Source organism: Lissotriton helveticus, chromosome 7 (assembly GCF_964261635.1).
Source record: "Lissotriton helveticus chromosome 7, aLisHel1.1, whole genome shotgun sequence".
NCBI classification, from domain to species: domain Eukaryota; kingdom Metazoa; phylum Chordata; class Amphibia; order Caudata; family Salamandridae; genus Lissotriton; species Lissotriton helveticus.
Window position 1 is genome coordinate 816,384,236 of NC_136068.1, and position 15,708 is coordinate 816,399,943.

Sequence of the window (15,708 nt, forward strand, 5' to 3'; positions counted from 1 at the left end):
TGAAACAGAAAAAATAAAGTAGGTCCTAAAATGTGGTTTGTGATTAAGGCCTGGAAATTCGCATATTTCACACGGGAATAAAAGCAAATACATAAAACACTTTGTGAAATGAAGTGCCTAAGCGAGTGGGCTAGACCCAGAGACTCCTTTAACCATTAGCACCGCACATTTTACAAGGAACGTTTAATGAATGTAATTTTATAGTTTAAATAACTAGCAGGACTCTGATACTCAACATTCATGAAATGTTTCACTTTTTTGTTATTTGTAATAGTACACGTTATTGCAATGCTTTCACAACACCTTTCACCCAATAATAGGCAAAGTCCTTTAACAAAGGTTAATAAATATCACTGTGGCAAATTCTTGACAACGTTTGACTACTCCTCTGCAGTAACGTCAGGCACTGTGGGCAGAATATAGGAGTGAAATATGGATAGAAACAGGCGGCTCACTACCATGCAGAATTATTTCATCTGTGCCTACCTTGACAAAGATCCTTTTCAATTAGTTTCATCTGTAATTTAAAAATTTGTTCTTGAAATTTACAGATTGAGTGTTTCATTTTTTCCCTTCTCGTCACCATGTAGCACAGATTTCGAACCTGCAAAGTTAAACAAAAATCAGATTCGGCTGTGTATACTTGCCTATTACAGTCAACTTGGATTTTCATTTGTTTCTATCAGCGTATCTCCCAGAATCTCTTCAAAAGTGTTTTAAAAAATATATATATCTTTTTCTTACATGGAAAAATAACTTAACGTCATCAAAAAGTGCCAGATTCTTAAATAGAGTAAACAAAGACCACAAAGGTTGGAATAGTTAGCCTAAGCAATAACGAAAATAGATGCTGTGTATCAGAAATGGAAAATACAATTGATAATATTTAAATAAATAAAATATCAGCGCACAATAACAATCCATGATTTCAGATCAACTGATCATGTCCACATAATCAAACTCAGATGCAAGTGTGTAAGATCAATAAGTCAGACATTGTTGTAAGAGAGTTAAACATCCAAAGACAAGTGCGAAAAGCATCAAGCAACACTGGGCTGCTGCTTACTTTACAGAGAACTAACATTCAGAAAGATGTTAAACAAGCATTTGGCAAAGCCAATAGCTCTCGGCGATGCCAGAGCTATTGGCCTTGCCAATTTGAATGTCTTTTAGCCATGTAATCTAGCAGCACATCTGCTGTTCATGGCTGAAAGTCACTAAAAGGCCAGAATCAAAGGATGTGGAGCCAATGCTGAGTGTCTTCGTCCCAACGTTGAGTTTATTGTCCTGTCCCTCCTAACACAAAAAAGCATTTTGACATGGCCTGCGCTGGCCAATGGGCAAGCAACCACGGGAGAAGGCGGGAGGAAGAAACAATGAAGGAGTAAAACAAAACAATCCCATAGTTGAAGCAGGATCAGCGCCAAAAATGAATGTATCGTTGTGAAATGTAACTGGTGAGCACTTAAAGCGCTTCAATATCATGGCTCATGTTCGCGATATGGCAAGACGGAGTGAGCTCTCTTATACCATCGGACTGCGCAAAAAAAAATACAAATAAAGTGCTGTTCTTGTTTTAACAACTTTTTAAGAAATGCATAAGTACACGTGCATGCATTTTAGTGGCATGTGTGTATGTTGTACAAGGAAGGTGCCCTGAAAAACCACAAGTACTCCTACGGGTTGCTTGAAAACAAAGAAAAAATAGTTGCGCAAACCGAGAGCAGTGTAAGGAGACGTACTTGGTCCATGCATTATGGGAGGGCCAAACACAAACAAGAGGGCATGACATCCACATGCCATGACGAATGGCATCAAAGAAAATGAGATTCACACTGAAGTTTACCTATGGAGGAGATGGGGGGTGGGGGGGGCTGTAAGCCCACAGATAGAACACAAATGTCTCTTCAAGACAGTACATGCCCTGTCTAGCTGAGAAGCGCATGCATTGTCTATCCGAGACCTCAAAACAATTGATTTCGTACAGGCGAAACCTATTAGCTTTTCCAATACGGTTGTGTTTAGAAACAAGGAGATTAAGTGATTTATCCGTAATCAAAAAATGTGGATATGAAGCTGAATCTAGAGAGATGGTATGGCGTTCTTTTGAGAGAGAATGTGATGTAAGGGCCAGAGCTGCCTACTTTGGAGCTGGTAGACCGGTTTCGAGTTTCGGCATCGGTTTAACATCCTTGATTTTAGGCAAATCACTTACTCTTGCTGTGCCTACAAAAATCAATGTGTCCTTGTGCAAAGTAACAAGTGCTAATGTAAAGCGCTCCAATAGCTTCGGTGGTGTTGGCGCTATATAAAACTGCACAAAGAAATGTGAAAAACAGTCAGTGAAGGAGGGGATCTGTGCAACGGAGTTCAGTGAAGGAAACCAGCGACAGGCAGGAAGTGGACAGGCAAACAACAGCAAATGGGGGCAGCCATGGGGAGATTAAGCGATTTGCCAGTAATCACAAAATGTGAACGAGGCTGTGGAGAGCGTGTGGCATAAGGGCCAGAGCTGCCGACTAGGGAGCTGGGAAACCGGGTTTGAGTTTCAGCATCTGCTTAACATCCGTGATTCTGGGCAAATTATTCAATCTCCCCATGCCTACAAAAATTAACATGTCCTCGTGTAAAGTAACTGGTACTAATGTAAAGCACTCCAATACCTTTGGATGGTTTGGCGCTGTAAAAAACGGCACTCAAAAAAAGAACTGGTGCTAATGGAAAGTGCTCCAATACCTTTGGGTGGTGTTGGCACTATATAAAACTGCACACACAAAATTTGGAAAACAGGGTCTTGAGCAACCAACAGCAAATGTGGACTACCACGAGGAGATTAAGTGATGTGGCCGTAATCACAATATGTATTGTATTGTATTGTAATTGCATTTATATTGCGCTTACTACCCCTGACGAGGCGTCTAAGCGCTTTTTCGGCGGGTAGCATGCTACTCCGGGACCCATAGAGGATTAGTGCTGAATTAGTATAGTGAAACATGCAAGTACATTTTAAGTGGTGGATAGGTTAGTCAGTTATTTGGATTTGGAGTGATAGCAGAAGGATATGTTTACATAGCGCTTGTTACCTCTGATGTGGTGTTGAAGCACGCTATTCAGGAAGCCCATAAAGGATTAGTGGTGAATTAATATGGTGAAATATGAAAGTAATTTCAGTGATGGATATTAGTCAGTTATTTGGAGTGAGAAGGATAGGGAGGGATACCCTCCGAAACGAGAAAACCCATCACCCAGGCCCTCGTCACCAGCAGGCTGGACTGCGGAAACGCCCTCTACGCAGGAACAACAACCAAGCTCCTGAGAAGGCTGCAACGCATCCAGAACGCCTCAGCACGACTGGTCCTCGACATCCCCCGACGCAACCACATCACCCCCACCTGAGAGACCTACACTGGCTCCCCATCAACAAGAGGATAACCTTCAAACTCCTCATCCACGCAAACAAAGCCCTACACAACACCGGACCAGCATACCTCAACGGACGACTCAGCTTCTACACCCCCACCCGCAGCCTCCGCTCAGCCAGCCTCGCCACGGTCCCACGCATCAGGAAAACAACCGCCTTCGGCGCCAGGAAACCCTTTGTGGGTAGCTGTGCGCCTTATAAATGCTATAAAATAATAAATAATAAATAAAATAAATAATAAATAATAACCGCCGGCGGCAGATCCTTCTCCCACCTCGCCGCCAAGACCTGGAACACCCTCACCACCAACCTACGACGGACCCAAGACCTGCTGACTTTCAGAAGACTTCTCAGGACCTGGTTCTTCGATCAGTAGCAGCTATCCCCCTCCACCTTGAGACCCTCACGGGTATGTCGCGCGCTCTACAAATTCCTTGATTGATTGATTGATTTTAACATACAGGTCTTAGCACAGAACAAAGGAGAAATTTGGAGGGAAACTGAAAATCATCAGCAATGAGAGGGAAAAACTACAGAGTTTGGATTGCAAATCCCACAATTCAACACGTTAAATGGAAGCAATGATGGGCAGGAAGAAACACAAGTTTAAAACACAAAACAGGTGATAAAACATCCAATCACAGGCAGGTTAAAGCTACAATTTTAAACTGTAACAACCACAGGCAAAGACAGAAATCACAGAAGGGGAAAATCGTTTTTAAAAAAAAACTTTTGTTTTGGGGAAGAGACAGCACTAGTCTGCCTCCTTACCACTTCCCGGACTCTGCTCACTGCAATCTAGGGCACAGGGAGGCTGCAACTCACAAGTTGGAGGAGAATGATTTGGGGTGCACCCAGCAAGGCCTTAAGGGGCCTGGGCTAGTGTGAGGGGACGGCTCAGAGTTGCCTGGTAGTTGAACAGCCAATCCCCAGTCCTGGGTCTGCTGGGGGGCTGGTTTCACTGGCTTGTGAACACAAAAAGGTGGCTGGGGTGCACTGTTTTAACATACAGGTCTTAGCACAGAGCAATTTGGAGGGAAAACTGAAAGTCATCAGCAATGAGAGGAAAAACTACAGAGTTTGGACTGCAAATCCCACAATTCAACATGTTAAATGGAAGCAATCATGGGCAGGAAAAAACACAATATCTTTGGGTGGTGTTGGTGCTGTATAAAACTGCACAAAAACACCCCCCAGAAAGAATCAGTGTTAGGCTGGTTTACAGTAGAGAACATGAGGAAATACAATGCATAGGCAACCACATTAAAAGGATTAATTTTGAAATGGACACTGAGGAACAGGCAAACCATGATGACATCAACAATTTAAGTTGGGGGGGCATGGCTAGGCGCCGGCTAAGATGGCCGCCTAAACCGAGGGCTCCGCGCTACCGAGCCTTCTCCCCTGTGACATCCGCCGTTAATACGCTCAATCCTGCACTCCAGTGACGGTGCTGCGTTGGCCGGCGGAGGGAGCATCCGGCGTCTGCCTCTGACCTCTGCCTCTGACCTCGCTGCTCCTCTCCGCTGCGGAGCGGCTCCCCTCGCCAGTGGAGACCGGGCGCTGGCCCGGAACGAGAGTGCGACACAAACAGCTCCCCCGGCGTCAGGAAAGGCCCCGGCTTTGCGGCCGAGTCGGGGAGTGGAGAGGCCCGGCTCGGCTTTTGCTGAGGGCTGAGGGGCAGAACAGATAGCACCATACAACAGCGGAGCTGCACCAGGGAGGCGGCCCGACCCCCTAAACATCATCGGAAGCTGGGCGGGGGTCCGGCATTTGAGTTGCCGAGGCCCTGGGAGGAACACGTTGCAGCCTTCCCGGACCGGAGGGAGACCTTGCTGACTGCCGGCCCAGAGCTACGGCGAGGACGATGGGGTGGGGGTGGGGGGGTTGCCATAAAGGATGTAGCACATTGTCCCCCCCCCCAGGGCCCAGTGCACAGCGGGGCCACTCTGCACCTGCGAGGTGGGACCTGCTTGGCGTGACTTGTGGAGGCACCGGACCCGGGACGCCATTAGGGGCTGCTTGGATCAGTGAGTGGCAGCTGCCCACAAAGTTTGGACCGCACCTTCGGAGTTTCCACCGCCGGCCTGTGACCACGCGGGGCCTGAGTCTAGGTAAGAACCGCTGGGCATGCCCCTGCCGCGGCATCGCGGGGAGTGAGCCGGGGGGGCCGTGAACAGGCCGAGAACCCGACCGGCTGGTGCAGGAGACGCAGCGCACCCCCGGTGGTGACCAGTTGAGCGGTGAGGTAGCGGACCGTCGCTATTGGTGGGGGTCCTAGGTCTCCCCAGAGGCACAGAGCAAGACCTGCGCTCACCGCGGGCCCCCCCTAGAACAAGACACCGCCGTCATGCAGCCCAAGCCAGTTGCGGCCTCCCAGACCAATAAACTGGACAAATACACGGTGCAGAAAGGCACGCCGGAGGCTGCGGGCCGTCCATCGACCAGGCGGGCACGCAGGAACCATCGCTGGCGTCCATAACAGCGGCCATCCAATCGCTCGGTGCCACCCTAGAGACCAAAATAATTAAGATAAGGTGTCCATCGAGGTCAACCTCCTTCGAGTGGACCTTAACAAGACGTCTGAGAAGGCCAAAGCTAACGAGTCCGGAATCGCGGAGCTGCAGACGTCGACTAAGGCGCTGGAACAACGCGTGCACTGACTGGTGCACCAACACCGTCAAATGGCCCTGCGGCTGGAGGACCAGGAAGGACGGGCCCGGAGGAGTAACATCCGCCTGGTACCGGAGGGTGTGGAGGGGCCCAGCATGGAACTCTTTGTCAAGGATTTGATCCTTAATCATCTCAAGCCCAAACCCCTGTCCAACATTTTTACGGTGGAACGGGCGCATCGGGCGCCTATCCCAAAGCCTAAACCTGGGGCACCGCTGAGGACCATCATCGCAACAATTCTAAACTATAGGGACCACGATGCAATACTGCAGACAGCCAGGCAGTCCGGGGACTTACAGTACGAAAACGCCACAGTTCGTTTTTTTCCGGACTTTACTCTCCAGGTCCAGCGAGAGCGGCGATCCTTTGTGGCAGTGAAGGCTGCGTTGAGGGAAAGAGGCCTCAAGTAAATGATGTTTTTTCCTTACAAGCTCAAGGTCCTAGTTGGGGGCAAGTCCCTAGTCTTCACTTCGCCGTCGGAGGTGCAGGACTGGATTGATCGGGAGGCAGCGAGACCTCGCGATAGGGCTGGAGGTGAGAACTGGAGGGACACCCAGGTAGCGTCATCGGGATCGGCGGCAGGAGGGTCGGAAATGGCCGGACAGAGCCAGCGTTCCTGGAGATCCCGATCGGTGAGCCCTCGGTGGGGAACCCAGCGTGAAGCGACTGAACATTGAAGATGAGGGACACGCCACGTTGGACTGACGTTCGCTGTATTGGGACACTGAGGCAAGGGGGGTTGCGATCCACCATGTGAGTGTCGCCCCCGGTGGAGAAGGGGGGGGGGGGGGGTGAGTGTAAGTTATCCCCGGCAGCGAAGGGGTTCTGGCCCCGTACAGCGGTCACTAATGATGGCCCTCCCCTCTCATACTATTTCATGACTCTGGGACTTGGCGGGTCCCACTAAGGGACTAGGACGAGGACGATGGACCTGGGTCTCCGACACACAATGTTTATCTTCACCCGTGCTGCAGTGTAGGATTTCATGTTTATATCTTTTTCCTTTTTGTGGGGTTTGGGGGGGGGGGAAGCGGGCGGCAGGGGGGGGGGGCCTGGGCCAGTGCACGCTCCTGGCAGAAGGTCCACTGGGAAGGGAGGACAGGGTATTTTGAGTTGTTGTTTCTTCCTCTTCCAGGCTGTGGGTTGTGCGAAAGGCACTCTGCTAATTGGGGATGTGGGTAGTTTGGAGCCTACGGAGCAGGGAAGCAGGGTGGGGGGCGGGTTGTTGGGGCTAGAGACACAGTTTGGGGGTCAGGGGGAGGGGAGGTAGGTTGGAGGGGTCGCACAGACGTATGGTAGAGAGGATGGGGCATGACAGAGAGAACCAAGGGCACGGCAGGACACACGAATACTTGACTTACCATGAGGTGGGATAAAAGTCTGAAGTTGGTCAGCTGGAATGTCAACAAGCTAGGGGACAAACTGAAGCGGCGCAGTATAGTATTGCAGTTTTTGAAGCGCCATACTCCTGACATCGTTCTCTTTCAGGAGACGCACATGATGGGAAACACATGCCACGCTCTTAATAGGTGGGGGTACACCCTTGCGGCCCATGCGGGATTTACGTCCGGATCGAGGGGAGTGGGTATCCTTTTGCGACGCACCTTCCCGATTACGATTGTTCACACAGAGGCAGATCCCCTTGGCCGCTTTGTTGCAATCTCGGGGAAATGGGAGGGCCGCCGGCTAACTCTGGTGGCAGTCTACATCCCGCCAGGCCTCCAAACACAGACCTATCAAGACCTGGGGAAAATGCTTCTGTCACCTCCTGAGGGACAACTCCTGATGGGGGGAGACTTTAACGTGGTGGTATCAGGGGAGCTGGACAGGCACCCAGCCAGGGACATTGGTTCAGGGCAACGGTGGCTCCCAAACCTTATGGAGGCCTGCGGTCTTGTAGATCTTTGGCGCCTCAAACAGCCAACCCAGGAACAGTATACCTTCTTCTCCGGCCCGCACCACATTTTCTCCCGACTTGACTATTTATTAGCACCAATGTACAAGGATGTAACGATCCAGGAGGTCGCCCATCTGGCGCGAGGTATCTCGGACCACTCCCCACTATGGGCGCACGTGACGGTGGGTGGCCACAGGGTGGGTTGTGTGGCACCAATCAATGCCTGGTATAATAAAGGAGAGGGCACGAGAAAGGCGCTGTCCCGGGTAATAGACAATTATTTCACAGAAGATGAAGGCTCAGTAGATTCCCCAGCGGTACTGTGGGAGGCTTTTAAGACGGTGTTGAGGGGTGAGGCCCTATCGGTCATAGCGGGTAACAGAAAGGCACGAGAAGCCCAGACCGTAACAATAGACGGAACTCCTGGCACTTGAAAACGCGGTGCAGCAGGGCATGGACCCTGATGCGACACACCGTCTCCAACTCAAAACGGCAGAGTATAAGGACCTCGTCACGGAGGCGGACAAAGTCATGGCGCGCAGTAGGGAGGGTAGGCTATACGACCAAGGGGACAAAGCGGGCAAACTCATAGCCTGGTTAGACAAAACACAACAAGCGTCGAAGATGGTCGCTGAACTTAAAACAGAGTCAGGGGCCGTAGTAACAGAACCGCATGAGATAGTGAAGGAGTTTGCTGCCCACTACCGTAGGGTCTACACTAAGCGGTCGGAGGAGGAGTCTATGGTTTTCCTGAGCGGTATTACCCTTCCCGCCTTAACGGCTGAGCAGCGGGAGATCCTGGAGGCACCAATAGGGACAGAGGAACTGACACAAGCCATTCATGATCTCAGCTCAGGGAAGGCCCTCGGGCCCAATGGCCTGCCAGTGGAACTGTACAAGCTCAAACCTGGCAGCCTATGAACACCCCTCGAACGGAAGTTTGAAGATAGCAGGGCAGAGGGAATATTACCGGTAGACCAAAGAACGGCCACGATTGTTGCGATCCAGAAAGAAGGAAAACCCAAGGACGCCTGTACCTCATACAGGCCGACCTCGTTGCTCAACCCTGAGCCTAAGATCCTAGCCAAAGTACTGGCCAACAGACTGAAACCCGTCCTGCACGCCCTAGTGCACCCAGACCAATCGGGCTTCATGCCGCACCGCAACACGGCGCTTAATTTGCGCCGTCTGCATGGAGTGCTGGGTAGCTGTCACCGACTGCATGAGGACGCGGTAGTAGTGTCATTGGACGCGACAATGGCGTTTGACACCTTGGAGTGGCAATATATGTGGGCAGTACTGCGGACGCTAGGATTCGGCCCGGAATTTGTAAGCTGGGTGCGTCTTTTATATACGGAACCGCGTGCGCAAGTAATAGTCAACAACAAGGTCTCGGAAGTCTTTGGGTTGGAACGAGGGACTCGACAGGGGTGCCCCCTCTCGCCCTTGCTTTTTGCTCTTTCGCTGGAGCCGCTCGCTGCCAGGATTCGGCAAACGTCTTCCCTGGCAGGGATACGATGGGCGGAGGGGTGGGAGGATAGAATCTCGCTCCTCGCAGATGATATCCTCCTCTACCTTACTAAACCGGGTGCATCCATTGTGAGGGCATTGGACATCTTCACTAAATTTGGCGACTACTCTGGCTACAGCATTAATTGGGGTAAATCCCTGTTGTATGTCCTCCAAGGTGACCTCCCCCCCACTGCCTGGAGGTTGCCCGATCCAAATAGCAGAAGAGGGCTTCACATACTTGGGGGTATTTATCACGCAAGACCTGACCCTCAGATACGAAAGGAACCTTCTGCCGCCACTACAGCAGCTTGAGAGGGACTCGGCCACCTGGAAAACCCTCCCTTTGTCCCTTCTGGGACGGGCAGCGCTGTTTAAAATGATGGCGCTGCCAAGATTCCTTTATGCCCTCCAAAACTACCCGGACTTGGTGCCTCGGAGATACTTTGCCGCTATTGAGACGGCTCTGCGAGACCTCCTCTGGAACGAGCTGTCCCGTATATCGCTGCAAAAACTAACAGGGATGGTTCAATGGGGGTATTGCACTTCCCGACATCAGGAAATTTTACTGGGCGGCGCACCTCTCTGCCATCAATCAGGGCACGTACAGTTCGGGGAATGACCCGGGATACTAGATGGACAAGTGGCTCCTGCCGGGAGGCAACCACGAAATAGCCCTCTACTCACGGCCGGGTAGATATCGCCTCACGGGTCCCACCAAACACTCATTCCAACTCTGGCACATCGCGCAGAAGAAACTGGGGTGGGCGGGGAAGCTTACCCTAGCAACGCCGCTCTGGGCCTCGGAGCGACTTGGTTCTCTTTGGCGAACCAAAGGGTTTCGGAACTGGGACCCGATTGGAATTTCGCAAATTAAAGACCTATGGGGCCCGACCGGGGTAGTATCATTTGACACCCTACAGCAAACGTATGCTCTGGCGCAGACAGAGCACTTCCGCTACCTGCAAGTTAGACACGCACTCAGACAAACATCCCCCCGGGAACCCAACCCCCAGAGTACTCGCCGTTGGAGGACAGGCTACTAGATGGCCACCATCCGAAGAAAGCCATCTCCTTAACGTACAAGAAACTCATCAATCACACCCCAGACCTGTTGAGGGCCCTAAGGGGAAAGTGGGAGGCGGATGGTCTCGTAATTGATGACGAGGAATGGAGTGAAGCGCTGGCATCCCCCAAAGAGATAGCAATAGTAGCCAAACTACGCCTTATCCAGTCGAAAATCCTGCACCGAGTTTATATGTCTGGTACAAGGCTGGTCCTGATGGGCCGTAGTGAGGACGGGCTCTGCCGCAGAGGGTGTGGGGAGCTTGGTACCTTCCTGCACATACTATGGGAATGTCGGGTGATACAGGCCTACTGGACCAGAGTGTTGCATTGTATGAGGGAGGTGTGGGGAGTGGAGCCACGACCTGAGGTGAAGAGGTGTCTCCTCAATATATGGGAGCCAACAGACCTTTCCTCGAAAGGGAAACTGTGGGTCACGCTGGGTCTAGCAATTGCTAAGCGAAACATTGCGCGACTGTGGGGGGCGGAGGCCCCGCCCACCCTGGGCTCCTGGAAAAAGGACATGGACTGGAACATGATACAGGAGAAGACAGTGTATGTGGCTCGGGGGTGCCCGCGGAAATGGGTGGCAATATGGACTAATTGGAACAAGTACAGGGGGTATATCTGTGAGCCTCCCTGTATAACACGCGACAAGGAGCTGGCCGAGTTGTAAACGATGTAAATGCTGTTTATCCTACCTTTTGAATGTAACTTTGATGACGCTGCTGCCCAGATGGTTCTCTGAAGTATATGTAAACTCTCTGCATGCCTTGGATGTGACCCGTATGTTTGTTTAACTTGCATCTGATTTAAAAAAAAACAATTCAAGTAGAGCAACAATGACCCATGCTAACACTTAACTGGTGAATGCAGAAAAAGTAAGAATGTGTCCTGATGGGAGAAATGAAGGGAAAAGGCGTGGCGGGGAGAGGGTGACTTGTGGGCGGGCATGAGGGTGGGTGATAGGAGACAGAGCTGGTAAAAGCATGAGTACTGTGTAGAATGCAGAAAAAGAAAGAAAATTGTAGGACCTAAAATGGTTGTAAAAGCAGGAGCAGTGGATGGTTACAAGTACTCGGTCGAAGCTCTGGGGGATGGCTAAACACAAGACGAGGCATGACCATGCATGCCAGGTACAAATGGTGACAAAGAATATGAGACAGACGATGGAGCAAGTAAATGGGAAGCCTGTAGGCAGGCTGAAGCCCACAGATTAAACAACATATTTCTTCAAGCGCATGTGCTGTCTAGCCGAGACCTAATTAATGGGCAAGCATTTATTTACAGGCCAACTGAACAGTGCAGCTTTTCATCTAAGGGCCACATGTAAAGGTTATCACAGCAGCATTTGGTCACTGGGCCATACTTTGAGTATTGCTGGCCTAGGTTGAAACCGGTCCTGAACAGAATAAATGCTGGAGGAAAGGGCACTAGCACTTCCGTCTTAGTTTAGTGGCTCCTGAAAACTATTTCCACCCATATTGGCTTCACTTCGAGCGTGTTTACTGTGGCAGAGCCAATGGAAACTGCTATCAGAAACACGATTTGTGCTACATTTAAAAAGGATTGCAGCAGGCAGAGATGGGTAGACAGGAATGGTCTCTTCTACAAAGTGACACTTTAATTTCAGTAAAGATAAAATAGCTAGTGACGTGTTTTCTGTGGCAGAGCCAATGGAAACTGCTATCAGAAACACCATTTGTGCCACATTTAAAAAGGATTGCAGCAGGCAGAGATGGGCAGACAGGAATGGTCTCTTCTACAGAGTGACACTTTAATTTCAGTAAAGATAAAGTAGCTAATGACAAGTCAAGAAATGGGAAGTAAGATGTTAACGAGTGGACTCCACTGCATAAACTCCAGGGACTATTTAACATGCACATACAACATGCATATTTAAGAACTGAGAACTTGAATAAACAAGCTTACACTCTTCTGTTTAAATTCTTCCGTCTAGACAGTTGCTATACAGTAGAACAAACTGTGCAGCTGCCTTCTTTCTTTTGTACATTGATCCCTGGTACAGGATCCTTTTGCAGTAAATATGAGAACAATAACACTTAATGATTGCAGAGGAGTAGCTGCCATAGCAATTGTAATGTTACGTTCAATATAATATAATATAGATAATAAAAGTAGAACGTATAATGTGAACTGTATAGGAGACAGTTTACTGTACATTTTGCTGACCTTTCTTGCCATCTCTACAGGAAAGATCATTTTTTCCCTTACAATATATACGCTTTGCTAAATTTGAAACATTTTATAATGCGACCTACATTGTAAAAATATAAGCTTAGGGAGGCATGTGAAAATACACAAAAAAAATCATTAGTTAAACGTCGCTCGTTTCCAAGCAGTCAAGTTATCATTTGTATTTCTAACTCTATATATAAATCTACAGCTGAAGTCCTCCAACTTGCACCCCAAATTATAACGATATGTCTACTACCCTAACAAACTACGGGACAGACACATTCCAAATGGGACTCTGTATATAGGAAACTGAGTTCAGCCCACAGTCTAGGTAACTCCTCACATTGCCCAGAGTAGCAAGGCTCGCTATACGAATGTGGTTTTCACAACCACTCTCCCAGCTCTCACTTTTCTGCCATCTATACGTTATAAGGAGTTGGCAAACAGTTCTCAATTGGACTTGGATGACATTAACTGCTGAAGTAACCCTCTGCATCTTCAATGTTTGCCAGAATCCCTAACAATTTCTCCAACAGTTTAGCCAGGCACCATAGTGCAGTATGGTTATTTGCCCAGTGGGTGACTGCAGACTTTCTCCCCAATTGTGGCTGAGCTTTCACTTTTCTGTGTCCCTGTGGGTGCTGCTAGCCCGACACAGATTCGCTAGTTGTCTCCTGACTTCATTCCCTCTCAAAGATAGCAGCTGCCTTCCTGCAAAAAACTCAATTACTGCTGAGATTTGTCAAGATTCAGGTTGTGAGGACAATATTCCTTAACGTCTCTTGTGTAGACTGCATTCAAAATGTAAAGCCTCTGCAGAAGAGGACTAGCTTTGTGTACTAGTAATGCGATTTTCCTTCCCACATTCTCCCTTGTCGCTGCTCTCAGACTCCTCCCAGTTTTGGCTTATGCAGTCCAACTTCAGCCTCTTCCTCCATGTGCCAGGAGGAGCACAGTTTTCCGATTTCCGTATCTCAGAAGCCCTCAAGTGAGTATATTTGGGGCAAACCTCTGAATATCCTGCATCTCTGCTTCAGTTTTTGGCTTTGAGAAATTCACTTCACAGTCCAAGGAGAATGCCAGAAGTACACTGTACAGAACTCCAGGGGATTTTCCACAAGTCTTTTTGTATACCCTGCACTTTTATGACGTTTTGGGCTTAGAGCACAATATAAAACAACAACTATCAATAATAACAAAAATAGTGGACACCACCCAAAATAAAGTTATATAATAGTAGTGCCCAAGAATTCTTGGCGTTGGTTTAACTGAAGAAATGTAAACAACACATATGAAAGAAAATCAAAAGGATAAAAGAGATGACAAAGAGGAAAACCTATTGACACGCCATCTTAAGTATCAATATCTAGTTATGTTTTCACTAAAACATTAACCACTTGCATTCCTTGCAATTAACGTTGCCTATGGTTTAACTAGAAATCTACTGAAGAACTCTACCTTATCTGGGAGGAAAAAAGTGAGTTAAGGCCTAGCAGTTTGTGTGTTGTGCAACATAAGGGTTAACACTTTGTCAAAAGATGGAGAGTGGAAGCAACATTGTATGTAGCCCTTCCAGCGGGAGTCATTATCCAACAGCCACAATTTGACCAGTCCTGGTTCCACTCATGTCTGGACTTCAGAATGCAGTTTCCCATCAGGTACCCAGTGGTTTGGTTGAATATTTGAGAATATAAATAAGGTTTCTCTGTAACAATCACCATCCTAGGCACTACAACTGCTTCTTAGTTGCCACTTATGTATATCATGTCTTTCTACAAAATGGCTAAGTGTCTTCTTGTGATTTAGACACCAATTTGCAGCCAGCTAAAGAGGAGCACCACATTTGAACTACTTGATTTGACAACTGGTCACACCAAGGAGAAAGAGGAGTACTGAAGAACAACATCCCTCTCGACTATACTGGTTAAAAACATATTGTCCAAATCTGCTATTAAGTTAGCAGCATTAAAAATGCCCCATCCTCTGATATCGTCCAATCCACCTTCAGGAGGGGCAATTTCAAGAGTAATATCAACTATGGATTCCAGTAATGATACAGAATTCAAAAGGTTTAGAACAGCTGCTCTAAACCATGTTGGGAGAAAGAGATCTGTGAACATTTGCTGGAATTAGCCCAGACCCATGATCCTATGAATGGGAGATGTATTTCTCGGAATTATATGCAGCCCACGTGCAAGATTTTCTAACACTTGCTTCAAAGTACTTCAAACTATGAGCCAATTAATTTAGGTGCTATCTCCCCAGTCCATTTTTCGTTAAATAATACTTTGAAAACCATCCATTATTAGAATCCAGGGAAGGCTTTGGGGTTAGATAAAATTTCATGTTATTTGTTTCGTTCAGACCCGGTTTCAGATACCTGGAAGAGTGCTGAAATTATTCCAATCCACAAAAAAAGCTTTTGAAGCCTTCCAGGGACCTACCACCCAGCTAGTCTTAGATAACCTGCAAAAGGTATTCAGTAAACTAGTACTAGATATGTTATCTTTGGGAATGGAGAAAAACCGATAGTATTTTATTTCTAAGCAGGATTTAGGTCAAAGATTAGCACCGTAGAACAAGTGTTTGTGGATTTAGGGCTGCCTTTGCCGTAGTTCTTAAGCCTAAACTCTGAGAGGTCTTCAAAAAACTCAGGGAGTGCCATCAAATTTACTTCATATGACAATCTAACTTTACACAGATAATTTTGCCCAGGTGAGATGGGGAGCAAATGGTGAATTAATCAAAAGAATAAATGTTAAAAGAGGAGCTGAGCTCGACATGGGTGTGTCCTTGCTCCAACCTTATTTATACTTTTTATCAATGACTGTAGTAACTGAGATGAACTGTGTGGGTGACTCACTTAATTGCTAATCATAAAGACCTGGCTTCCTTATTTGCGCATTGCCATTATCTAAAACCCCAATGGGTCTTAGGATTTTCT

General features: G+C 48.2%; 1 protein-coding gene across 4 annotated transcripts in view; it reads right to left on the bottom strand.

The window, feature by feature from the left end:
- JADE2 (jade family PHD finger 2) overlaps window positions 1–15,708 on the bottom strand; it is an 874,388-nt gene that overhangs the window by 51,646 nt on the left and 807,034 nt on the right. For all 4 annotated transcript variants that reach the window (XM_078653277.1, XM_078653280.1, XM_078653278.1 and 1 more), the window contains one exon: window positions 487–604. In XM_078653277.1, coding sequence (XP_078509403.1) covers window positions 487–604 — 118 coding nt within the window. The remainder of the gene's footprint in view (window positions 1–486; window positions 605–15,708) is intronic.